The sequence below is a fragment of the Pogoniulus pusillus genome, chromosome 2 (genome assembly GCF_015220805.1).
Source record: "Pogoniulus pusillus isolate bPogPus1 chromosome 2, bPogPus1.pri, whole genome shotgun sequence".
Taxonomy (NCBI): Eukaryota; Metazoa; Chordata; class Aves; order Piciformes; family Lybiidae; genus Pogoniulus; species Pogoniulus pusillus.
In genome coordinates this window covers 35,096,763-35,122,985 of record NC_087265.1, presented here as the reverse complement: position 1 = coordinate 35,122,985, position 26,223 = coordinate 35,096,763, and the positions used below count along the sequence as shown (strand labels likewise).

Sequence of the window (26,223 nt, the reverse complement as noted above, 5' to 3'; positions counted from 1 at the left end):
GCCAGCTGTTACACCAAAATTGTGCACAGACAGAAGCTCCATAGCTCAACAAAAGCAGGTCCCTGACTCCAGATTTTAGTTCAGCATCTGACATAGAATAGCAGCCTCACAGCTGCACCAGACTCACCTTTTCCTGCTGATAAAACCAAACTATCTTACCATCAAACCACTCAGTGCCACGAATTTCATTCAGATGAGACGTGGGCATTACAATCTTGTTTCTGCTGAATTAGCTGAAGCACACAATACAGAGCTTGAGCTATCCGTGGGAAGCCAAATTAATTTTGGTCCTGGGTAAAAGCTGCTTTTTGTTTTTCAAACAACATGCAAAAGACATTCGAAGAATTTCATGCTGGCAAAGCAAATTTATACCGGATTAGCACTTTGCCTTTTGTTGACCTAACAACTTCACCTCGTTCTAAAAACCCTGCAGCCAGATACACTGTACCACACAGCTGTGGTCTAAGCCTATGTCAATACTGAGCCTGCTGAGCAGTAAGGGGTGTCTGATTCAGCATAACTACTGGAAACAGTACAGACTGTAAATTAGTTCTTGCACACAGCCAAGCTGCCTCTAATACTGATGCCAGCTTATTTAGCTATCAGCAGTGTATTTCTAGTGCATGGTAATATGAACCTTAAGCACACTCCACTTTGCACCCAATTGCCTATGAGTCCAGTAAAGATACTCCGGACTAGATCCCATCTGCTATGGAAAGAGGCTGCTAACCTGGCTCTACGGTACCTCAAAACCCACCTATGACAGAGCTGTTGCTCCAGAGGAGCAGTCAGTACAGAGGGTCCACAGTAGTATGGAGAATTCAGCGTTTGTGTCTAAATCAGGCGTCTGGGAACTGCTCCTCACTTGGCTGCTTCTACAACCCCCTGCTGGGGTGTCAGGTGCTACAGCCACAACTGAGCTTTAAACACATTTTGTCTCTGTGGGGCTTCCTGCGGTGAAGTGGCTCTTTGTCGGGGGAGTGCCATTCCCCCAGAGTAGCAGAGAATGCACCACGTCAATAAATCTTATGCTTTGTTTGCACTACTGACTTACATTGTAAATTGCAGTGTCAGATGCTGGAGAGCCCAGCAGTACACGAAAGATCTATTTAAAGTAGACCCTTCTTAGGATCAGTCTTGTTTTCTTCCATAATGAATGAAGTTAAGGCTCTCAGCCTGTCCAGTAGAGCATGTTAAAAGGCTGCTGATCTTTCGAGCATCATTAGTTCTACGTAGATAAAGCTTTTAAGGCTTATTTTACTGGTGGGTTACAAGTGTAAATGCAGAGCAAGCACCACAGCAAATGAATAGATGGGAAACTGTAACACAAGCCATTCTGAAAATAGGCATATTTGGGTATCTCTCCGCTCACCCAGGATTGGACTAAGGACTTTGTAAACTTATCTTAATTACCATGTTAGAAACTTGGGTCCACTGACCTTCTGCATTTTTCTGAGTTAACTGGTATTAGAGTTCTTCTTTGCTACCACTGCTCTGTAAAAGCTGGCACATCTGGTCCTTAACACTACATTCCCACCGTTGACAAGATTAACTCTAGCTTTGAACTGCAGTAAGTGGGGAAAAAAAAGTGTGACCTCTTACATTGATCACTTTCACTAAAACCAGACAGTAGACTGGCACAAATGTTGCCTCTTTCCATGTAAGGAAGAAATAAGATTGTGGAAAGTCACATGAAACACCTCAGAGTTGGACATGACAACAAATATTAACATTTCCCCGAGTTATTCCACACCCAAACATAATTTCTAGGGCTTACATCCCCCACATAGGCCAAGCTCAGAAAGATGTTGCAAACCACCTCCATCTTGTCTTCATTACCAGTGAAATGGGAGCCAGCCCTCCTGGGTAGGATAGCACTGTTCTGCTGAGCAGGAATTGCTAGAGCATGGCTTTGGGCAATGATCACTCACAATTTTCTTGCTCTTATATGATGCCAGCATGGCCTCACTTCTAATTTTTCCATCATGTGAGGATCCTTCATTCCAAAGATCCTTCCTGGTGTGGCCAGACAATCTCCTGACACACTGCTGGGGGAGCCAAGTGTCTTTGTGGAGCTTCCATGGCTCTAGTGGAAGATTTCCCTGAAAAACTGGGACGAGGCTTTGCAAATACCCTGGTTAAAGGCAAAGCTGGACTTCTGATTTCCCTTTATCTTCTTGCAAGCAGTCTCAATTGCCCAGCTTCACGCTCATTGTTACAGACTTCCATAACAAGTGTTTTCAGGGGCCACTGAGAAGGCAATAATGACACAGGTTATCCTTGCTCACCTTCTGATCCCCTTACACACAGTAGCAAAAGATTGTTCACACAGCTTCTTTAGAATGTGTATTCTCTGTATACAGAATGTGGCAGCTTCAAGCAGCATGCCTTGTCTCTGCTTCATGAAGAACCTGCTATGTGTTTTAGATTGCCGAGTAGCACAGGAAGCTACTAGCATGTCACTGAGTAATGAAACACTGATTCATGGCTGCAATAAGCATAGGATGAAATACCTCCTGTCTGGTTCCATGGATGCTGCATGCTCACCCATTTAAACCTCTCCATAACATTCAGCTCCTGGAAAGGACCAGCATAACTCCGAGGCTTCTGCATCCTGTGCCTCCAACTCTGGAGGATGTGGAGCCACAGGGATTGCAGTGAGGGTAACAGAAAAGGTGCTCCGATTACATCCAACAGCTGGCACAGGAAAAGAAGGCAAACCATATCACTGGCAAAACATAAATTTATTGATACAATTCTTTCCTTTCTCCTTAACTGCACTGGCTCGGAGCACTTCACAGAATTTTCATCCCCTCTCCACTCCAGTACAGTTTCTCAACTCTGACTGTAATGGGAGCAAGTGTCTATAGACATTTCTGTCTTGGCGAATGGTAGCACTCTCAGAACATGAGGTACAACTGCCTTAGCTGTAGAGGACACTTCTACCAGTATCATTCTAAATGCCTGCTATTGTGTCTTACCCTTGATTTATTAATCTCTAGATAGCAATCTGTTAGGGCAGGGACAAAAATCCAAATGCAGGAGTGAAATTTCAGGAAGTTTAAATTTAGGTCTTCTTCTCCTACTTATTCTACTTTCCTCTCCCAACATACTGAGCCTTTCTCACCACTGTATAATTTCCACAGCTTCCTAATTTGGCCCATACAGCATAACCATGCTACAACATATAAAAATAGTGGTAATGAATGGCAGACAGGCTGCAAGCTCCTCCTGAGCAAGAACACTGGATGGGTGCCTGCATTATCATTTAACTCAAATATAAAAGACTTGTAATCTATGGCATGTTGCCTCCTCCAGAATTATAGGATGTTGTCTCCCTCCCTGTTTTACACTCCGTTGGTGGCACAGAGCTCATTGGAGTGCAATAGTGTCCTTGTTCATCGCATCAAAGGCATTTACTGTCATCCAAGGCACAGAGTCTCAGTAGCTTCACAAGCCTAAAGCTTCAATTTTTTTTTTTTTTTTTTTTTTTTTTTTTTTTTTTTTTTTTTTTTTTTGTTGTCTGGTTAGAAGCAAATGGGAATGTTTCACACTCCTACAAGTGGAAGAACCCGGGCTTAACCTATCTCAATGCAGGAGTATCACAATGTGATATTAAATATCTCTACTGTAGACATTGTGTCCATGCTCTGAACGTCTTGGATATTTTGGAAGCCCTTCCACTCTGAACAGCAGCTGCAGCACCCTGGTTTGACAGCACTTAAATCATGTCTTCCATGTTGTCCCGTTCAAATTAAAATGTATCTCTTGTTTTCCCCTTTGCTCATCCTCACCCCTCCATCTATAATAAGACTTCGTATGACTCCCATGAGATCTCTGCCTCAATCAGTCCTGTGATTTCTGCAGTTTTTCTTTGGAAGTCCATCATGCAGCAATCCAAACTCACCTGTGGAGTAGCCACATTTGGCATATGCCCTCAAAAACAGCCAACATTTTTTCATACCCAAAGATGAAGAATTAAGCAATAAATCTGAATTTTCTGCTTGTACAAATTCCTTTCGGATGAGCAACTCTTGGTGTAATATGTTAGGCAAGGAAGTGATAGGTTGTGTACAGGAACAGATCTTGACTTCCCTATGTATCTATAGTAGTTATAATTCAGTATGCCATTAGGCTTTAAATAGAGTTGTCTTAGCAGTGTGGCCAAACTATGCTTTCTTCAGAGGCTGTATATTGACCATCTTTGCTCTGGTGTTTATGTCCTTATCTGTGATGTCATGGCAAAGTCAGCATGGGGAGTTGTCTGCCCCAAGTTGGATCACTTGACTTAAGGGATGTGATGAGTTGTAGCTGCTAGAAAATATTCTTGTTCACTTGTCAAAATAGCCAGATTCAATTGATTTGCTAAATTATGTGCTGAGTAAGCAACACATAGGTAATTCGTGCCTGGTGTGGTTGAAAAGTTCCCTTCTTTCAGTTCCTTGTGTGTAAGACTTCATGTGCAGTTTCCTCAGGCTAGCATTCAACCCATGCTGAGAAAATGTTGACAAGGGATGAGGGATCAGGCGTCATACTGTGGCATTTTTATGCTGACCCCTTCAGTTTTCATTTGAGTACATGACGATGTGAAATTTTCCCTTTGCTTCACCATTTTGGTGTCTAAGAATAACACTTTTCCCTTGAGAAAAAAATATTTGTTTTAAAAAAGAAAAAAAATGTCCTGGGAAGGCAAGAACAATTTCTGTGTCATTGCATCCAAACTACCCAGCGCTGGCATAGCAAGAAGGAGCTAACATACCTGAAAGGCTTTTATTTGACATGACCCAGTTTAAGAGGGACAGGGATCTGCTGGAGAGGGTCCAGTGGAGGGCTACAAGGATGATTAGGGGACTGGAGCACTGCCTTAGGAGGAGAGGATGAGGGACCTGGGACTTTTTATTCCGGAGAAGAGAAGGCTGAGAGAGGATTTAATAAATGTTTATAAACACCTGAGGGCTGGCCAGGATGGGGGGGACAGGCTCTTCCCACTTGCTCCCTGTGATAGGACAAGGAGTAAAGGGTGTAAGTTGCAGCACAGGAGGGTCCACCTGAACACAAGGAGGAACTTATTTACTGTAAGGGTCACAGAGCACTGGAATAGGCTCCCCAGAGAGGTTGTGGAGTGTCCTTCTCTGGACACTTTCAAGGCCTGTCTGGATGCATTCCTCTGTGATCTAAGCTAAATTGTACGGTCCTGCTCTGACAACTTGATGATCTCCCTGGGTCCCTTCCAACCCCTAATATCATGTGATCTTGTGATTTTCTTTTGCACTCCCTAGTTAGCCATAAATATCTATCATATATTTCAGGCTTCTGTTTGTTTTCCCACATGTTCTTTGAGCATCAGAATACAGCAGTAATTTGGACGTGCTCTCCAGGCACGAGAAAGGTTGTCTAGATGCAGCTTCCTCAGTAATAGACTGGTTAAGCAAACATGATTTGCACATCTGTACAAAGTTCTTATTCTGGAAAATATTTTTTATTGTTAGGGCCATACTTATACAAATGGACTTTTAAAATACATTTAAGCATAAATAATACTTGCATTTTAAAGAAACAGAAAGATAAATGCACAGAACCTTACAATATAAAACATACATATTAATTCATATGAATACTACTAATGTTAGTTGCATTTTTGTGTGAGGGAGGAGAGGGGAATTACTCTCTCACAAAGAGTTGTCCAACTTTTGTCAGCAAGAGTGGGGGAAATGAAGGAAGCATGGCAATAGCTGGAGGTCCAGGTTACTAATTAAAAGTGAGTGTTCACTAGTTAGCAGAAGAAACACTTTCATAGAAATGTTTAACAGACATCCTTAGAAAATGTAGTTCATAAATATATACCTGTCTTTGGAACTATGGCTTTTAAAGGAAAGCTTTGGGCAATGTAAGAAACTCTACTAAGTGCTGAAATAATATAAAAAGTGCATTAAAAAAACCATAGCCATGTAGAAAGACATATGTATAGTATGTACATACACAGATGTGTATATGTAGTGTACATGTACAGGGGTATCTATGTTTTGTTCTGTGAAACCTACGCATGCTTTAAAATGTGTGCATTTGTACATACACGTGGGTGTTTATGCATACACACGCACGACTGTTTAAGAGGCTTGTCTTGTGGGAAGGCTGTGTTAGTGCATCAGAACAGTGTGGCCACGCTTGGTCCCTTTTACACCAGTGTGGAGCAGCAAAGGAGTGCCAGGTATTATTGCGCGTTCTCGAGCAGGTTTCCTGTGCAGGTTGCAGCTGTATTTTTTATTGGTGCCTCTACTTGAAATGTATACTCAGATGTCTCTTCTGCACTCTCGGTGCCTACACGTCACGGTGGACTGCGCAACCAACGTCGCCGCACGCCGTTTTACTGCCCTAAGTGGGGTATGAACAGCACTTGGGGTCCGTCCCGGAGGAACACCGCAGTCAGACGCACCGAGCCGCGCGGGGCTGGGCTGAGGGGGCTGTACCTCGGGGCGGGAGGCGCCGGGCCCCGCCCCCTAGTTGGCCTCTCTCCCCGCCCCTTCCCGCGCGCTCACGCGGGCCGACTCCGGGCCCCGCCCCCTGCGCGGCCGAGGCCCTGCCCCGCGCGCCACGTGAGTCAGCTGACCCGCGCCGCGGGAGCCAGTGGCGGGGCCGGCGGCCTGCGCGAGGGCGGCGCTGGTGAGGCGGCCCGGGCGAGGGCGGCGCTGGTGAGGCGGCCCGGGCGAGGGCGGCGCTGGTAGGGCGGCGCTGGTGAGGCGGCCCGGGCGAGGGCGGCGCTGGTAGGGCGGCGCTGGTGAGGCGGCCCGGGCGAGGGCGGCGCTGGTGAGGCGGCCTGCGCGAGGGTGGCGCTGGTGAGGCGGCCCGGGCGAGGGCGGCGCTGGTGAGGCGGCCCGGGCGAGGGCGGCGCTGGTGAGGCGGCCCGGGCGAGGGCGGCGCTGGTAGGGCGGCGCTGGTGAGGCGGCCCGGGCGAGGGCGGCGCTGGTGAGGCGGCCGCGGCGAGGGCGGTGCTGGTGAGGCGGCCTGGGCGAGGGCGGCGCTGAGTGAGGCGGCCTGAGCGAGGGCGGTGCTGGTGAGGCGGCCTGGGCGAGGGCGGTGCTGGTGAGGCGGCCTGAGCGAGGGCGGTGCTGGTGAGGCGGCCGCGGCGCGGGGGCGAGGCGCGGGGGCTGCGCGTTCCCTGCTGCGGGAGGAGCGGAGTCTGGCTCAGGCCGAGCGGGGTTGGCGCAGAAGGGGCTCCGCGCTGGCCGCAGGCACTTGCGGGAACCATCTCCCCTCCAGCGGCCTCGTCACGTCGGTATTTTGCCGCGCGGCCCTGCTTAGGGCATCGCCCCCAAGGCCTCTATACTGGGGGCTGCTCCGGCAGGGCAGGCGCTGTCCGCGCCGCTGGCAACAGGTGGGCAAGTTTTGGAGGGCGCTGAGGAGCAGCGAGGGGCAAGGCTGGCCTCTCTCGAAGGGAAGCGGGGAGCGCAGCGGTGCGGCGGGAACCTGTCTGGCAGAAGCGTCATGGGCCGGCCCGCCGCGATCCCTGCGCCTTCCACACCTTAGATTTAGGAGTGGAGGTGATATGCTGCCCTCATGATCGAGGAACAGGCCCTGTGCGGCCGAGGACTGTGCTTGAGAAGCTGAGGAGAGGCTAGAGAACAGCTGTGGCTGACGATGCCGGCTGTGCAACTCTTTGCAGTCTGGCAGAGCAGAGGTGCTGAGATTTGTTTTTGTAGATTTGTAAATGGCTCCTCCTTTTGGTTGGGTAGAGACCACCTGAACTTTAAATACTGTGACCTTTAACTTCTTCCGCTTCTTCGCTCTGCGTAACTTGGTTGTCATTTGAGCTTTCAGAGCCTATTGAGTGGTAGTCCTGGTATGGCTGTGGTGTTGTGTACAGATGACGTAAAATGCTGGCACTCTTACTGACCTCTTTCAGTACAAAAATATTTTGATGAGGCACTGGAGAGCACCTAGAGTAGTTGTAGGTGGTTGGTAGTTCATCACTGCTGTCACAGTGTAGCAACTTGTTAAAACTAGCTGTAGTTACAGTCTTCGAGTTACCTGTTTTCAGAAGGGGAAGCACCTCAATGTGTACTAATTTAAGAAGACATGATTTCAAAATAAGAGGGGGAATGGGCATTCACACATTTTTTTGAGTCTTTTATTTTGGTAAATTTTAAATTATGTCCTATAGTAGATAGGTTTTTTTGGCAACGTTCTTTTAGCTGATACTAGGCCCGTTCTTTGTTGTGTTTTTCCAGGTTGCATTATATCTTGTTTGTTACCATCCCTCATTCACTGGAACTGGCATTAAAAGCTTTAAGCCCTCAGCTTCAAGGGTGGCAAGTTGTTTTGCTGGGCACTGAGCAAATCAAACACAATGTGGTTGTACTTAGTGCTGACCCAAACACAAGGGCTTCTTTAACTGGTAGTGCATTGTATATGAACCAATGTTACCAGTTATAAATGTATATATGTAGACAAGACTAATGCTGACAACCCTCTTTTGAGTTAAAAAGCTTGGTGTTAACCTCCTTCAGAACCTGTAATGTCTTGCAGTGTTGGTAATGCAAGTTTATCAACAGATCTATTCAAAATATATTTGTACATGGCTGATGTGTCCAAACAAGTCTGAAAGCCGTAGAAGTATTTGTAGTATGTTAACTGTAGCAGGTCAATAAGCACATGAGGCTGATGGGAGTTCTAGTATTTCTGAAGTCAAGAGCTTGCCAATTGTTCCTGTTTAGTACTGAGTGTAAGATTACTCTTTACACCTATGATGCTTATTAAAGGATGGTCAATGCCCAGTGAAGGACGCAGTTCCATAGTAATGAGAATAATGCTTATTTCTTGCTATAACAGTTACTTTGATATGGTAGTGTTTGACTTTAGGAGAATTTGAATTAGCATTCCACTCTCCTAAATGGAGAGTATGACATCAGTGTCATGCTAGTGACCATCTGGATGTAACACAAATTCATTTAATAATTTGGCGCTGTTTCACACTTTTGTACTCTCAGTGTTGAAGGAAAAATGTGTGAAAAGTAAATGCATGGATAGAGTAGTTCAGGTGCTAGTGTCATACTGATGTATACCCTGAGAATGGTGTTTTGTGCCTGGCAGTTCATTTCTGTGAGCATTAAATCTAATAACAATTGAGATGATGATAGTGGAAAAGAAATATATATAATGCTACAACATAATATTGCATATATGTGAAAATCAGCAATGAAAATTACATATTCCTCTTGGAAGAAAGAAACTTTAATCGCTTTGTTTTTAGCTGTGACCAAATTACTTGTGTTTTGTATTAGCTGTCAAAGGACAGTGAAGTTGTGCTGTCTTAGGAGTCTAAGTGAAAACTTGCAGTAACCTTAAATTGTTTGTAATGTCTTAAAGACTCATTTGTGGAAAGAAAATGGTTTGATCAAAATTTTCCTTGATGTGCATAAATGCTTAGTAATGCAACCTTAAAGGTGCATTACAACTGTGTCACCTTCATCATACTGCTTTCTTCTAGTTCACCAGCAGTGCATATTACTTAATAATTGCATAAATAAATTTTTAATTTGGCCTTTAAGGGAGATCTTGTGAAAAAACAGGTGTCTGGCTTTAACTTACTATTACAATTGTAATTTTCCATGAGAATTATGCTATTTTTTGTGTGCAGGTGATGCTCATAAAAATTAAATTCTTTCAGCCCTTAAAAACCCTCACAAACACAAACCAAAAACAACAAAAAAACCCAAACACCTACCAATAACAACAAAAAACCTCACAAGCACAAACTATACAACCCAACCCTCTAAATTATGGAAGACAAGAATTTTAAACTTCAATTCCCCAATCTTAATTGTGTGTGTGTGTATATATATATATATGATGTAAATTACATGGCTGTTAATACTTTGACTCTATCAAAGCTGCCATCTATATCTGATTTACTTATCTATTGGATGTTTATATGCAAAGCAAGAGTTCGTCACAGAGAAGTGTTAGCATTATCACAAAAATGAATTGTGGAGTTAGATGGGTTTGAGTAGGCTAAAAAACGGCTCCAAATGTACTTGCTCTGAGCAAGAACACCATCACAAAGTTAGAAGTTCCAAAAATATGCTTCCATTTTCCTTTATTTCTTCAACACCTCTGTTCCTGAAGCATGGCATGACAGTTTCCTCATATTTGTGAGACTTCCTTTGTTAATATTTTAAAAGTTAACCCTTTTACAGTTGTGGGTGGTTGTTTTTTTTCAGTTTCTTAAAATTATTTTTCAGTTAAGGAAGAAGAGACAGAATGTCTTGAAAGCAGTATCTTTCTGGTGACAAGTGTGACTTCTTATTCCTGGAAAGAATGCTTTGGTTATTTTTGGAGCAAGATGCATATGACTTAACACAGTGCTATTCTAACATATTAATTTGATTTTGTTTTTCTGTGGGTCTTTATTTTTTTGTGGTATGCTCTTTGCCAGCCCTGAAGCCCAAGTCACTCTTTTAGTGTTTTGTATATGGAGAACTGAAAACATTTGATGTGTTGTGGTTGGTACTTCATTATTCAGAGCAGTGTAGTGAAAGTGCTGGATATTGTGTTAGTTATTTCAATTATTTGTCAACTTGATGGTTGGTGTTTTCCAGTGTGAACTGAAACTTCTGTATGCCAGTTACAGGCCTGTATATATTGTCTCTTGTAATAAAGACTGCATATTTCCTTGAAGGGGCATTGTCTTAAAATATCATTGTATTAAATAATATATTTTCTAGCTCTGTTACAGTAGATATCAGACAGGAACAATAATAAAGCAAAAGGCCTAAAGGATTTATGTATGAAATTTAGTTTATTTGAATAAATATGATTAGACACGTTTTAATTAACTACAATTTTTAATTCTTTATCTAGGAAGGCAGTAGATAAAGGAAAATTACAATCATTTCACTATTAAAAAGCCAAACATTATATGATCAAAGACTAACTGTATCTATGTTTCATTACAAGAGAAATAATACAAAGGTATCTTCATTAAGATGGAAATATGTGAGGGTGAATTTGGAAAATTCAAAATCTGAAAACATGAACACATAGAGTAGCCACTTTTCTCCTTTTGCCTTCCAGGGTCTTACCATAACTTCATGTAGACTCTGCTAACATGAAGGAAAGTTCTGAGCTCTTAGTTTGTTTTATGTATGTCTCCACAGGCTTTAATAGAACTGTACCTTTCAGTAGCAATATGTGCTGTGATTAAAGAATATGATTATGCATTCAACTCTTGACCATTTTCTGCTCATACAAATCTGTTTATACATTGAGCTTGAGCATAGAATTCTGTCTTATGTTTAACTGAAAACAGATTGTTTTGATGTTTCTTGAATGATATACTGCAAATTATGTGGAGAGATTGATTTCTGCCTTTGAACTAGGTTTTGTTCAGTCTGTCCTTATAATAGACCTATTGTGAGGTGAGTAGGTAGGACAAGTCTAGCTGCTTAGCTTTTGTCTGGCAACTCAGCGTGAGTGAACTAAATACTTCATCTTACTCTTGTGGAAGTGCTTATTTAACATGAGATCTAGAGCTTTTCTCCTGTTGTAATTTTTTTTTTTAAGATTTAACATTATTTGCAATTAAATAGCTGATTTTTATGTTTTACAGTTTGTGGAAATGTTATTGTCCCTTTCGAAAGAGGAATGATTTGGTGGTGATGGAGTGCTGCCACTGACAGATGGACGCCCAGGAAGGAAGGTGAGAATGGGCAGCTAGGTGAAGCCACAGAGAGGCTTCCTGAAATAGCCAGCTCGTGATCATCCTGTAAAATTAGGTGATGTCAGCGAACTCTTTATGTAACTTAGACTAAAGGGAAAAAGAGGACTAGCTGAGCTTTAGTTTCAGTTATATCTGGGATATGCAGCGTGTTATAACAGCAGTTTTAAGTTGATTGTTGTGGAGGAATATCCAACGGCTAGAAAACTGGAAGAACATTCTCTGGTGAACAGTAAATGCTTATGTGTCACCTGCACCTGTGAATTTTGATTGTGGATCAGTGAATCTGCAGTAGACTACCCTCTTGCTCCTTATTGCCTTTGCTACGATACTTGGCAGGTCAGATGTTCATGAGAGGGAAAATCAGTATCTTGTAATGAATTCTGGTATGTGAATGTCCAAGTTTCTCTTAAGCTGTTCTCTGAAGATTTAAGTGGATAGAAGCCCAAATATCAGGCTTTAGACTGAATTTAATGCACAATATGTTGATGAAAACTCACCATATTATTGTGCTGCTGTCTTTAGTGTTCTTCACCTATCTGAGTAAAATTTGTACTTTGATTTTATATAAATGTCCTAACTGTGTGATGTTGATTTTTTTTTCTGGCCTGTAACTTAATTGGTTACTTTTAATTTATGTCTATTCTAGACACAAGTCCTATATATTTAAAATGCAAGATGGACTCAGTGTTTTACTACAATTTATGTTTGGATTTAATTGCTTATCTGAATTCTAAGAAGAGTTCCTGACTGTTTCCCTATTTTTGATTTTTTTTCCTCCCCTACATAACAGAAGAGCATCATTGGGATTGGGAATAGACACAAGAGCTAAGAGACATAATTCCCTTTTTTGACTTTTCTGATCTTAAATGTTTCAAGGGCAGATTGTGCAAAGGTGTTGTTCATCCAATGCACCACAGTAGGAAAATGTTTAGTTTAAAAAAAAATCAGTAGCCTGCATGAATAGGGCCTTTCAGCTTTTGAATGTGCTATTTATGTAAGTTGTCCACAGTGCAGCCTATCAGCCTATAAACCTTTTCTGGGTTTGCTTCACTTTTGGAATACATTTAATTTTTTTTTTCCCCTTCAAGACAAAAGTTGCCATTCTGTCAAAGCTTTTTTTCCTACCTTATGTGTTTAACTTCACAAATTTGTGCAAAGCTGCAAGAATTTATTTGTGTGAGTAGCAAATGACTGCTGGCAAATAAGAAGCTAAATTTACTTTTTCCTGCAGCATAGGTGACAAAATTTTATATAAACTTCTAAATAATTTTTAAGACACCTCTTAATTTAATTGAAATGCTGCCAGTTAATACTGATGTTTAAAATTGCTTTTTGTGTTTAAAATGACTGCAAATTGTGAAAACTCTGCTTCTTACCAAAGTTCTGAGGAATTTATTTCTGCAGCATGTGAGAGGCTGCTGACTGAGCCTTCAAACCTCAGACTGTGCTGAAGTATTAAACCAACTTTGGATACTTCAGTCGCTTGTGCAACCCTAGATTCCCCTATTGTATTTTGGGATAATTTTTTTTGGTCCTTGTTCTTCATTCAGTTGATTTAAATGACTGGCTCATTTGAATCTGAGAAACCTGTTAAGAATTAAGAAGAGGAAAACAGCAACCAAAACCTCATTTTCTCTCTCAGGATGGAAATGTAAATATATAAAAGATGAGCTCTTAGAGTTATGTTTTTGAAGACGTTGTGAATGGGGGTAATCTGTTCATGATAACATCTGCACACAGTGCATCCTTTGCTTAATTACTTTTAAAGCAAATGTTGTTTGAGATGTTGATGTGTAATTCCAGCATACTTCATAGTATCACAGAAACTTTCAGCTTGGAGAAAACCCTCAGGGTCACCCAGTCCAACCTATAACCCTACTCTACAAGATTCACCTTAAACCATATCCCTAAGCACCACATCCAGACAACCCTTAAAAGCATCCAGAGTTGGTGACTTCACCTCCCTGGGCAGCTCATTCTGGAGCCTGACCACTCTCCATGAAAGAACTTTTTCCTAATGTCCAATCTAAATCTACCCAGTCTTAGCTTGAGGCCATTCCCCCTTGTTCTGTCTCCAGTTACCTGTGAGAAGAAACTAGCAGCCTCTCCACAATGTCCCTTCAGGTAGTTGTAGACAGCAGCGAGTTCTCCCTTCAGCCTCACCTTCTTCAAACTAAACAGCCCCAGCTCTCTCAGTTTCTCCTCATATGATTTATTCTCTAGGCCCTTCACCAGCTTTGTTGCCCTCCTCTGGACCCACTCCAGCACCTCCAAATCTCTCTTCTACTGTGGTGCCCAAAACTGAACACAATACTCAAGGTGTGGCCTCACCAAAGCAGAGTACAAGGGGACACTCACCCCCCTAATCCTGCTGGCCACAGCATTTTTAATACAAGCCAGGATGCCATTGGCCTTTGTGGCTTGGCCGCCTGGGCACACTGCTGGCTCGTTCAGCTGTCTGTTACAACTCCCAGATCCCTTTCTGCCAGGCAGCTCTCCAGCCACGCTGCCCCAGACAGTGATGTTCTTTGTCAGTGGTTAAAACCTGATCATAAGGATAATTTTCCTGCATTTTGTTTTCTGAAAGCTGAGTAGCAGAGACCATTAATAAAACCTAATAAACCAGACATGTTCCTTTTGCTTTAAAAGTCTCACTGTTGAGGGAGGAAGAGTTGTTTACGTGTGGGTGGAACTGATGAAATGGTACCATCACACAATGACAAAACCGTGTGTTGCTGTGAGCAATTAATATAATACATAATGTGAAAGCTATATCTATTGTGAATAAATGTGTCTTTTAAGTTTACCAATGACAAGGCCAGCTGCTTTTCAGACAGTAAAGCACAAGCAAAAAGGAAAGCTAACAATTTCAAATAGAAAACACTTGTTTTTCATTTCAATAACAGTGACTAAATTGTAAATTAAATATATAGACTTGTTGAACCTAAAAGGAATGCCCAAAACTGCTAAGCCTTTCTTATGTATATGGAAAGCAAACTACATGTTGCTGAACCACAGAAGACTTCATTTTGACTTAGCATTGCTTCCTATCTTCATGTAGGTCAGAAGAGGCAGAAGGAGCCAAAGAGAGAGGCCTGGTTTATGTGTGGAAGGCTGGTTCTTGTTCTGTAACTCCAGAAAGGCTTCCAGGCCTCAGTGGAAAGACTGTATTACAGGCAGCCCTTGGAATACATCATGGATTACTTCTAACAGAAGGTAATAAGCATCTAAATTGTAAAGCTTTGAGGTAATAATAAGATTAAGTTAGTGGCACATTTTCTTCTTTTTTTTGCATTTAATCTATGTCTCATTCATAACTTCTAAACTTTGCCAGTATTTCCTTATTATAGTTTAGGTAGAACGGTGCTGGAATAGAAATTGTATATGTAGCATTTTTTTAATGTGTTTTTGGGTTTTAATTCTTTTAACAATGGCTCTGTAATCTGAAACCTGCTAACTCAAAATTACATTTCTTGTGATGTCTTTCACTCAAAGATTGTACAGCAGGAGGTTCTATTGATGTGTAAGAACTTTGTTTTCTGTATGCTCCTGTTAAAAATGTGTAGCTAGCATTAGGTTGACTCTTGGTTTGTGAGCAGTTTGGCATTGTGAATAAAAGGGATTTCTAAAAGCCAGTCCCTGGAAGTATTTGTGTAACTTGGTCCTTCCTTCTACTGATCAGTGATTGTAAAGCCTGAATGGAAAGTTCTCTGATGATCTTTCAGGAAAGATTCCAGGTTATGGGTGAGCCTGCCAGAAGCACCTTTACTGTAGTTGTTCTGGAGTTCCAGTGTTGTTCTAGAACCTGTTTCTTTCATAATTTAAAGATCTGTTTGCATGTGTGCTCTTGACCTGTGAAGGCTGTTATCTGTGGATCTGTTTTCACTGTGATAGGAAAATGGCAGATCATGTTGATTTAAAATTCTACTTTTATTTAAAATTATCAAACTAACTTGAACTGTCATTGCTGCAGCCCTCTGAGGTAAAGGTAATGAAATTTTGGAGAGTAGCGGATACATTTGCACATATCCCATGCCCCCCTCCCGAATTCCACCTGGTAGAGCAATCCTGTTTTAACATGGGGTATCAAATGGTACAGTTTGATGCTAGATCTTACAAAGGTGAATTCGGTACCTTGTCTTGCGCTTCAGACATGGCTCTATGTCCTTAATATGTTTCTCAAATAGAAAGGACCAATAAATACACTTAACTACAGTATAGTAAAACTTACAGCAGAAAAGCAGTACTTAGTGCCCCAATGCACGTGTATGCAAGATGAAGCGAGGTATAGAATGTAGCTGCAGAGAGCAGCCAGCAGTCTTCATGTATCAGTAGGTATAGTTTTGCTGTGCCTCAGGCAAGCTAGAAATTAATATGTTCATCTGAATCTCTCTTCAAATATTTTTATTTTTCACTCCATTAGACTCATGTTAAGTTTTATGGTTTTGGTGTGTGGGGGTTTTGTGTGCTTGCTTGTTTGTTTTGTTCATTTCGTGGTTGTTTTTCTCTTCCAGGTGGAGAGGTCTACAGTTTTGGAAAACTTCCCTGGAGATCAGGACCAGAGGAGTTGTGGGCTAAAAGTCCTATCTTAGAAAACACTTTGCTTGGACATCATGTTATTACAGTGGCAGCTGGCAGCTTCCATAATGGAGCTGTGACAGAAAGTGGTGTGGTTTATATGTGGGGGAACAATTCTGCTGGCCAGTGTGCAGTTGCTGATCAGCCATGTGTGCCAGAGCCACAACCCGTCAGTATTTCTGATTCTGAAACCAGTCCTCTGTTATCTGTAAGGATTTTGCAGCTAGCATGTGGAGAGGAACACACACTGGCACTATCTCTAAGCAGAGAGATATGGGCTTGGGGGAGTGGCTGCCAGCTTGGTCTCATAACAACGACTTTCCCAGTGACAAAGCCACAGAGGGTAGAGCACCTGGCAGGACGTGTTGTGCTCCAGATTGCTTGTGGAGCCTACCACAGCCTGGCTCTGGTACAATGTCTCCCGGTGCAGGAAATGAAGCCAATCCCAGAGAGATGCAATCATTGCAGTCAACTTCTCATTACCATGACAGACAAGGAAGATCATGTAATCATTTCAGATAGTCACTGTTGCCCACTGGGTGTAGCACTGTCTAGTAAACAACCAGAAAACAATGTCCTCTATCCCTCCCTGGAGACCTTGGAAGGAAAAAGTGTAGCAGGTAGCCAAAGCGAAGACTGTAAGAAACCGCTTGTGGAAGAACACACACTTGTTGCTTTAGAATCTGGAGTGCATGCTCTTTCCAGCAATGATGGACGGGAAGACAGTGGTATTTCTAGTCCTGGAAATAATCTCTTCTTAGACAAAAAAGGAGTGAAAGAGTACTCGGTCGGTCTACCAGACCACTCATTAAATGAGAGCCTGGAGAAAAACATCTGCACAGAACCTGAGCAGGTCGGTACCTGGTAACTAGTTCTTAATTTCTTCTCACAAATGACATATTCTGTTAATGTAGCTGTGATACTCCCAAAGTTTCAAAATGTTTCTTCTATGTGATGGTTCCCAGCTTTTAAGTGAAAGGGTTTTTTTAGTCTCACATCCATATAAAATTGTAAGCCTTCAGCATGAGCAGTCTTGACAGTGCTGTAGTCTTTTCTCCATGGTTTACAGTACCAGAACCATGTAAGCCATTCTCTAGCTGTTTTGTGATTGTATAGTTTTCCCATTTGTGTAGGGCAGTAGGCTAGTGCATGTCTAATTTACCTAGAAGGGAAGGAATCCCTCACAAATCTAGTTTCTCAATCCATTAAAAACTCCAGGTTGCAATTAAAGATTGTAACTGGCATTGCCTTTTTACCTTAAAGCATTTACCAAAAGGCTTTTGATGCTAATCTTATAGGGATGGCACAAATACGTAAGTATTGCTGCGTAATGTTTGAGAAGAGAGTTTTGATTTTATAGCAGAACTAATATTTTCTTAATAAGCATCAGAAAATGCTTCATATGGAGGTTCAGGAGCAGTTCCCAGCTCCTAAACAAAATACTGTTTTACACTTTAAAAAAAATAAAAATCTAACATTTTTGTGTTGGGAGGAAGATACAGCCAAAAGCTGTTAGACAAAAAGTTAATCCAGAATCTTGCAGTGCTGCCTGTCAGTCCCTATGTAAATATTGTCCTACTGAGTGGTTTATGATAAACTTAACATCTAGAAATGTCTTTTGCCATTTCAAGTGTTGTGCACACATCTTAATCATTTTTTTTCCAATTTTTATAGTTGCAATAAGAAATTTTTCACAGTGGTTCTGGGAGATAAATGTGGCAGTGCTTAATAAATAGTTTATTTTTGTTTGCTGCCTCTGGGGGGCGGAAAAGAAGTAGTATTGACACCAAACCAAGTTGTCCAGTCATTCAGGGATTCTGAGTATTTGGTAAATACTGTCAGGTGCTTTTTTGTTTGTTTGCTGGGTAAACTGATTGCTATTACTGTTAACCATGTGCTGGCATTAATAACTGTTTCTAGTCCTTTTGTCCATAGTGCGACTTGATTACTAAATCAGCTTTATGTGAACATCACAGTAGTGTAAGCAGACATGGCCCATGCTGCTTTTAAGATCAGCCTTGCAGAATAAGGCATGAGTCACTGTTTTCCTTTTAACACATCAAAGAGACAACTTACCTCTGTGCAAATATAGCATGCTCAGTGATGCACTTTAGTGATAATTAAATATTAATGTTAATTGGTAATAAGCCTAAAATTAAATCTTTTTATACTTGTTTGCAAAGATTTTTTTTTTCCTTTTGGTATTTAAAAGACAATGAGAGCCACAGTCTCTTAAGGATGAGCTACAAGTGCAACAGACAAAGCTTAGTCCATACAGAAAAGGTGCTTGATCCTACCTTAAATGATTCTGTGGAACAGATGTACACCTAAGTATTAAAAAGACTTCCTCATGATGTCCTGTTTAGCACAGCGCATTTTTAAAGAGTGAATGTGTACATCATCATCCTACTGTTACATGCTGTCTCCTATTTTTCTTTGGTTTTAGCCTTCTCAAGAAGAACAAGTCAGTGCTTGCATCCCTGGTCCTCCAGGAACCAGCACATCTGCCTTGAACAGCTTGGTGGCCTCTTGTGCATCAGCGGTTGGTGTGAGAGTAGCTGCTACGTATGAAGCTGGAGCGTTGTCTCTGAAGAAAGTAATGAACTTCTATGGTACACCTTCAAGTGAAACAGGATCTCAGTCTGGTGGTGGTTCCCCAGGGCCGGAAGCTCTGAGAGACAGCCGAGAAGAGCAGGTCAGACTGGAATCCATGCAGGGAAAGAAGAGTTCCAGTTTAGTAGATATTAGAGAGGAGGAATCTGAAGGGGGGAGCCGAAGACTTTCCCTGCCTGGCTTGTTGTCACAAGGTAAAAAAATATGTTGGGAGAACCAACTGGAAAAGTTACAATTTCTAACTCAAAATAAAACGTCATTGAACACAAGTCTAATAATCTACCCAAGTTGTTATGAATTCTAAACTACCTCTTAGGATTTCAAAACAGTGGACAAAGTGAAGACTAGCAGGTAGTGCATGCTGTGAAAACCCAAGAGCATGGTGGGTTTAGGAATGTTCCTTTTTAGTTAAGTAATCTAAGTCATAGAATAACAATCATTATGGTTAGAAAAAGACCTCTGAGATCACCAAGTCCTACTGTCAACCCAGCACTACCATGCCCACTAAGCCATGGCCCAAAGTGCCATGTCTGCACAATTTTTTTAACACCTCCAGGCATGGTTGCTCCACCTCCCTGGGCAGCCTGTTCTAATGCCTGACCATTCTTGCAGTAAAGATTTTTTTCCTAATATCCAGTGTAAACCTCCCCTGGCATAGTTTCAGGCCATTTCCTCTCATCCTGTTGCTAGTTTCTTGTGGGAAGGCACCAACACCCACCTCACTGCAACCTGCTTTCAGGGAGTTGTAGAGAGCAATGAGGTCTCCCCTCAGCCTTCTCCAGGCTAAACAGTCCCAGTTCCCTCAGCTGCTGCTCATAAGACCTGTTCTTTAGACCCTTCACCAGCTTTGTTGCCGTTCTCTGGGCACGCTCTAGCAACTCAGTGTCAATGTGAAGTGGGTGCATAGTGTTAGTCTGAGCATCTTATTACAAAGTGATGGCAAACTATGTTTTACATAGGTTGTGTAGCAGATATAAACCTGTGGCATGTAATCATCACTATGCTGAGCTAGGGATCTAGGAATGTTACAGTTCCTACTGCCAAACGTCAAAGTTAATGACCTTTCTTCCCTCAAATTTTAATTGTTAATTGCCCTGAATGAGTATATGGTTTAGTTCTATATGGACCTTGGATCTGAGGGGAGATTTTAGGAAGTGTTGTAAGCTTTACTTCACTAGCAGGATATATTTTCTTTCAAAACATACTTTTTTAATGTGTAGTTTCTTCAGGTTTATTTGCTTCAGTATAACTGTGTGGGTCTGGGATACCTGCTTTCCTGTAATGTTTGGTAAAAAGGAGTTAATCTGTTAACTTTTGGGACACATTACTTTTGTGGGTCAGTATTCTTTTAAGCCTTTGCTCTTAATCTTAAGACCTCTTTGATCAGTGTTGGTCAGTTATCTCAAATGGTGCTATTACTGTATAACACACAATTCAAGTGATGTGTTTCCTGAAAATGATGAACAGCTTTTGTATCTCACAGCCTGTTTTCAGTTTCTCCTAGGCTCTTACGGAAGGTAGGACGAGCAAAAATGAGGGCTGTAGCTCTGACTCCAACTTACAGTGGTGAAGCCGATGCTCTTTTACCCTCTCTAAGAACAGAAGTATGGAGTTGGGGAAAGGGGAAAGAAGGACAGCTAGGGCATGGAGATGTTCTGCCAAGGTGAGATTTCTGTGCTTTTTTTTTTGTTTCCTAACATCATGAAGTCACCAGGAAATAATTTTGAGTATTCAGCTTTCTCAAGTGAGGGCAACTGCCTTGCATTGTGTTCTTGTTCTGCTAGGTGTTGTGACTGCAGTTCCTTCAAGTAACATGTTTTGTGATGCTGTGTTGTTACTGAAAATGATTACAACTTTCCCATTATAATCAATAGGATTTTTTGGTGATATGTTGACTTTATTCACCTTTGGGTGAGATTCAGCATCAGCTTTGACCCTTCATAATGTTTTTGGTTTATTGCCAACGAACTCCATGTTTGTTTTCGGTTTTGGGGGAAAAAAATAAAAATCAACTTGTAGTTTATTTTTGTGTTAAGAATACCTCTAATTATGGTTTTGGTTTTTTTTATCCCCTCTGGGAATTGACAGGCTTCAGCCACTGTGTGTGAAAAGCCTAGATGGTAAAGAAGTGATTCATCTCTCTGCTGGTGGCCATCATTCCTTAGCACTCACTGCCAAATCCCAGGTAAAAGTGACTGCTGTGGTTCATTGCTTATCTGTGAGATAGTCATGTTTGGTGTCTTCTGCGCTTCTGTATCTTCTGCTTCTAAATTTTTGTTTCTATTAGTAAAAGCGACCGGAAGCAGCATGGAATTCTAAATTCTGTTTCTGGTGAAGTTATGCATGTACTATTGACATAGGTTTAAAGATTGCCTTGATTTGATTTGATGCATTCCATTTCTGAACATGAGAAGACAATTTGAGACCATAGGAAGACAGCGAAAACTAGGAAAGTGCTTCTTTGTACATGAATCATAACCTTGACTTGTGTGTGTTTGTGCACTTAATGTGCTGGACTGCTAAAATTCAGTATGTGCCCAGGCATACAACCTTCCATTCTGATGATTACCTGTGTTTCTTACAGGTGTATTCATGGGGCAGTAATAACTCTGGTCAGCTTGGTCACTTGAGCTCTCCAACAACAGTGCCTCGTCTTGCAAAGGTACTTTGTATTACTTGCATTTTTCTTTCAGTTCAGGATTTTGCAAGTGAGTGCAAAGTAATGTCTAAAAGCTGACTTTGTTCATAGATCTGTGTGCTATATAGTAAGAGAGCCCTTGATTTCTTTGGTGTGCACTGTGAATGTCATCCTTAGATGAGCTTGTGAAAATCTACCCAAGAAATCTTTTTTACAGACTTGCAGTGGATTTTGACTGAGAAGTGTGACTGGTTGTATCTTCTTAGGAAACTTCAGTTTTACCTTATATATTATTTATCAAATAGCAGTGTTGCTGTGCTGAAACTTTTAAATACTTTAGAAAACTGTTTTTTAATTTAAAAGAGCTTTTAGCCTTCTCAGCTTTGCTGGATCCTGATTGTACTTGTTGGGTTTTTATGTATTTCCAGAGCTGGTTTGTTAGCAGGTTTTCTGTTTGTTTTGAGCTTTCATCACATTAAATGAATAGCCAAATAATGATTTTTGGGTTAGAACGGACTCTTTCCTGTGTTTCCTGGGGCTTGTCTTAGTAGAAAACTAGACACAGAGTTTTCTTACTTAGATCTTATGCGCATTAACACACAGCACGTTAATTGTCCCAAATTGTTAGTTTTCCCCAGTAAATGTAGAAGGCAGAATAGTGTTCCAAGCTCACCTGATGCCCATTTAAAACCAAAAATGGTTTATAATTTAGAAAAGCTCAACCATTGGAAAGAAAGATATTTTTCAGTATGCATGCAAGGAGCATATTTGTTATGAGATGCTGAAGTTGAAAAATCACTAGCTATTGCAATATTTGTTTTTGTCTTTATATGCATGTGCTCCTTCTGGGTTTGAGTGATGATTTCTAATGCTTCTTCCTTGTGAATTTCAGGTGTGTGGTAATGGTGTTTGGAGTATGGCAGCAGGATTAGATTATTCCCTCTTTTTAGCAGATGAGGAAGACTTCCAACCTGGATTGTATTATAGTGGCCAGGAGACAACAGAAAATAATTTGAATGAAAATAGCTGTCCTAAGAGTCCATTTTTGTTACTATCCTGTAGTAAGGTGAGTGATACTTCCTTGAAGTTACTGCAAGTTATACTGATGCTTTTTTGACAAGAACATAGTGCTGGTTGTTTAACTACTTTTAAGAGTGTTGAGTAAGTGGTTCCTGTTGGTCAAATCAGGAGCACAGCTTATGGAGGTCTAATTAGTATTGTTCTCTTGCTTGTATATTTCTTAGTCTTTTTTCTGTTTGAGGGATAAGGAAGTATTTCAAATCTGTCTTAACACTTTCCATTACACATACACACACTGCAGAAGTGCCTCCTTAACACTGTGCTGTTTTCACCACAGTCTTCATACTCTCTTCCAAGTTGTTTGCATAATTTTAGGCTGACCTGAGTTTAACGTAACCAAAAGGAAATGGTGAGGGTAGAAAGCAGCTTTTTGTCTCAGCTTCTCTGGTCTCATTGTCACTTCCCTAGATTAAGCAGAATATGAGCTGGACAGGGGTTTTAAGGAGAGACAGGGATCGTGATGCTCAGTCTGTGCATGTGCACAGACACACTTAATTACATTCCTTCTGTAAGACTTTTTTGCTAGACACTTTCTTCTCTTGCAGACTGACCTGTAGGCTCTTGTAGCAGAATTGGCCTCTGGGTAGTGTGAAGAAAAAACCTCTGACTGGGTGTTTCTAAAGTATCCTCCATTTAGGAACAAAGGAAATATAAGTAGGGTTCAAACACTGAATGGGTTCAAATATGGTATTGTATATGAGCCTGAATTAGGGAGGAGACAGAATACATCAGTGGCACTAGTGCTGACCTCAGAGAATAATTCTGCTTCCAACTACTGTGGGACTACACTGGCTATTATTACCTATGCTAATACCACTTGTGTGAGTGTAGTTAGGAGTATTAATCCATTTTTTGGATACTGCAATACGATTGGATAGGGCTGGGTGATAGGTTGGACTGGATGATCTTGGAGATCTCTTCCAACTTGGTTGATTCTGTTCTTATCATTGACATCTTTCAGCACAGTCATAATATTAAAGCCTTGTTATTTTCACTTCCTAATCACTAGGAGAATTTGATGATATTCATATGCTTAATATTGGTATTGTTGATAAAAGCATGAGGCATACTGCAATTCTAAAAGCAACTGTTTCTTAAATATACAATGATTGTGTAAGTCACCATAAAATGTGGTCTGCTTATTGTCTTGAGGCTCTGTGTCAGTACCAGGAAAATGAACAGCATTGACTATAAATATTTATCCTAACTTTTATCACTCTTGTATTAAACTGTTGTTAATTATTATCTACAGTGGCAAATAATCCATCTTTAGGAGCAGTAAGTGTTAATATATGCTTTATCCTTCATTGCCCTATTTTAAAAAGCTTTAAAGCTCCTGCTTTACCTTTTGTTTTTTTATCTTCCAGATAGGGTACATAAGCAATGTGTTAGCTGGTGGTGACAACTGCTTGGTCTTAGTAGACAAAAATGTAATGGGATATATTGCCAGTTTGCATGAGTTGGCCTCTTCAGAGAGAAGGTTTTACTTCAAACTGAGTGAGATTAAGTCTCAGGTTCTTAGACCTCTTTTGGGTTTAGGTAAGAATGTCTCTTTTAATACTGTTTCTTCTGTGTTCTACAAAAGTAGTTTCTTTATGCAAGATTTAAAAGTAATTATATTTTTAAAGATGAAGCTGGGGTCTTACTTTTCTGCCCTGTTTAGATGAACTGGTGAAGTACAGCTGTATTTGGACTTCTGTATTAGTTATTAGTGTTTGCTTTGTCTTGACTTGTACCTGAAGTAATGATTTGATCTGTAGCTAGTCTAAAATTGTTGAATTTCTGGATAATGAGGTGAAATTGCCAATAAAACATCTAAACAGCACCTTGTGGTAATTCTCTTTGTTAACAGATGCTGCTCTTCTGTAAGGTAAGCAAAACTGCTTTTTTTCTGTTACAGATAATTTGGGCAATGCAAGTACAATCCAGTTATTGCAGGAAATGGCAAGCAGGTTCAGCAAGCTATGCTATCTCATTGGTCAACATGGAGCTTCTTTAAGTAGCTTTCTTCATGGAGTAAAAGAAGCAAGGAGCTTGGCCATCCTGAAGCATTCCAGTCTCTTTTTGGATAGTTACACCGAGCAAGTATCCAGTTCCCTGTCCTCTTGAGTCTCTGCAGGCTTCACCTACTGACCAGAAGCAGCCTTGAATTAGGGGAAAAGTTAATCATAAGAAAAGCTACATAAGTGACTTGTGCAAAGTGTCATCTTGAAATTTAAACTGTACAGAGAGTTTTACACAAACTCGATTGCATAGTCAACTCTGTATTTCAAAGCCTTCACCAGTGGAGCATGCTGGACAGCTCTAGCTTTCCTACTTTAAAGCTCTACACATAAATTCTTCTTTCACTGCTGCATATGTAATAAAGTGATATGTTTGTTCATAATAGCAAGGGCCTTGTAATACAGTAGTGTTACTATGGCTAGCCTGCTTAGTGAAGCTACCTTTGAGGGTTCATTTTGGTTATAAAATGCCTTTTTAGTAATCATTAACTGAGGTTTTGGCTCCCAGAAGAATGATTCTGTCCTGATACTTGCTAAATAGCTAGCATCACACCTTTTAACCCAAAAGGCTAATCTCATCTCTGTGTAGCAGAGGTCATATTTGATACCTACAGGCCTTTGTGAAAAATACTGGGTTGAGGGAAGAGTCTCAAAATGTCAAATCTGAATGTAGTGTTGGTCATCAGACATGTGAAAATCTTGAAGGGAACACATTTCAGAATCATCCACTTGAGTTGTTATGCAGTAGCACTTCGAATGTGCAGCTAATTGCACTTTTTTCCTAATGCAAACACAACAATTAGTACTCTTACTAGTTCAGTGATAAACTCTACCACCCTGAAAGAAGCTTTCTTCTCTGCTTATCAAATGGGTTGTGTAAAATTGTAAATAATCTGTTTTCTTCCTTTCTTAGTCCTTCAGTTTTTCTTCTGACTTGGATTTCTAGAGTTGGAACCTGGAGTTCCAAATTAGAAATATTTCTTAATATCTTCTGTCCTGGCAAAGGCTGAAATACCTAATTTCTGTTTTCATTGTTACTGCTTGTCTTCTGCTCTCCCCCTTTACTTTCTAATGCTTTACATATTTCTTTTTGTATAGCATCAGACTTTATGCAGGCTCCTTAGCATAGTGCCTTCAGCATCTTCTAAGGATCCATCAAGCAATACAAGTATATGGGACTAAGATGAGGCCTCTTCCCTCAGAGAAATATGGCTGTTTTGGTTGTTGTTATGGGGAGAAGTGAAAAGTACAATGCCAAATGGCAGGAAAGGAGAAATTTTCATCTTGAATGTAATAGAAGTTAGCAGTGTTAGGCAGTTGAAACAGATGATCTGTTCTGTATGTGCCCAAATTTTAGGGGCCAGAAAAAATACAAAACCCCCTGAAGGTTTCCTTTGCAAAGTAAGCTCTCTGCATTGTGCTAACGGTAGCAGAAATGTGGAATAGGGAATGCATGTTCTCTGGTCTCTGTGGAGAGTGAATACTAAGTGTGTCAGTAACACTGAATGTTGCACCATTTTAGTTTTTTCTGGAGCACATAAATTACTTGTACGGTAGAAGTTATTAAAGATCTCGTTAGTAGTTACAACAGCTGA

At 41.1% G+C, this 26,223-nt stretch overlaps 1 protein-coding gene across 3 annotated transcripts in view; it reads left to right on the top strand.

Annotated features, from left to right (window-relative positions):
- Positions 1-6,854: 6,854 nt before the first annotated feature.
- ALS2 (alsin Rho guanine nucleotide exchange factor ALS2) overlaps positions 6,855-26,223 on the top strand; it is a 41,516-nt gene continuing 22,147 nt past the window's right edge. The window contains exons 1-11 of one of the 3 annotated variants that reach the window (XM_064160841.1): positions 6,855-6,920; positions 11,606-11,695; positions 14,778-14,932; positions 16,231-17,147; positions 18,741-19,101; positions 20,402-20,570; positions 20,996-21,092; positions 21,492-21,569; positions 22,438-22,611; positions 23,993-24,164; positions 24,526-24,706. In XM_064160841.1, the coding sequence (XP_064016911.1) occupies positions 11,676-11,695; positions 14,778-14,932; positions 16,231-17,147; positions 18,741-19,101; positions 20,402-20,570; positions 20,996-21,092; positions 21,492-21,569; positions 22,438-22,611; positions 23,993-24,164; positions 24,526-24,706 (2,324 nt within the window). In that variant the 5' untranslated portion in view covers positions 6,855-6,920; positions 11,606-11,675. The other 2 variants (XM_064160838.1, XM_064160850.1) reach the window with 2 other exon arrangements.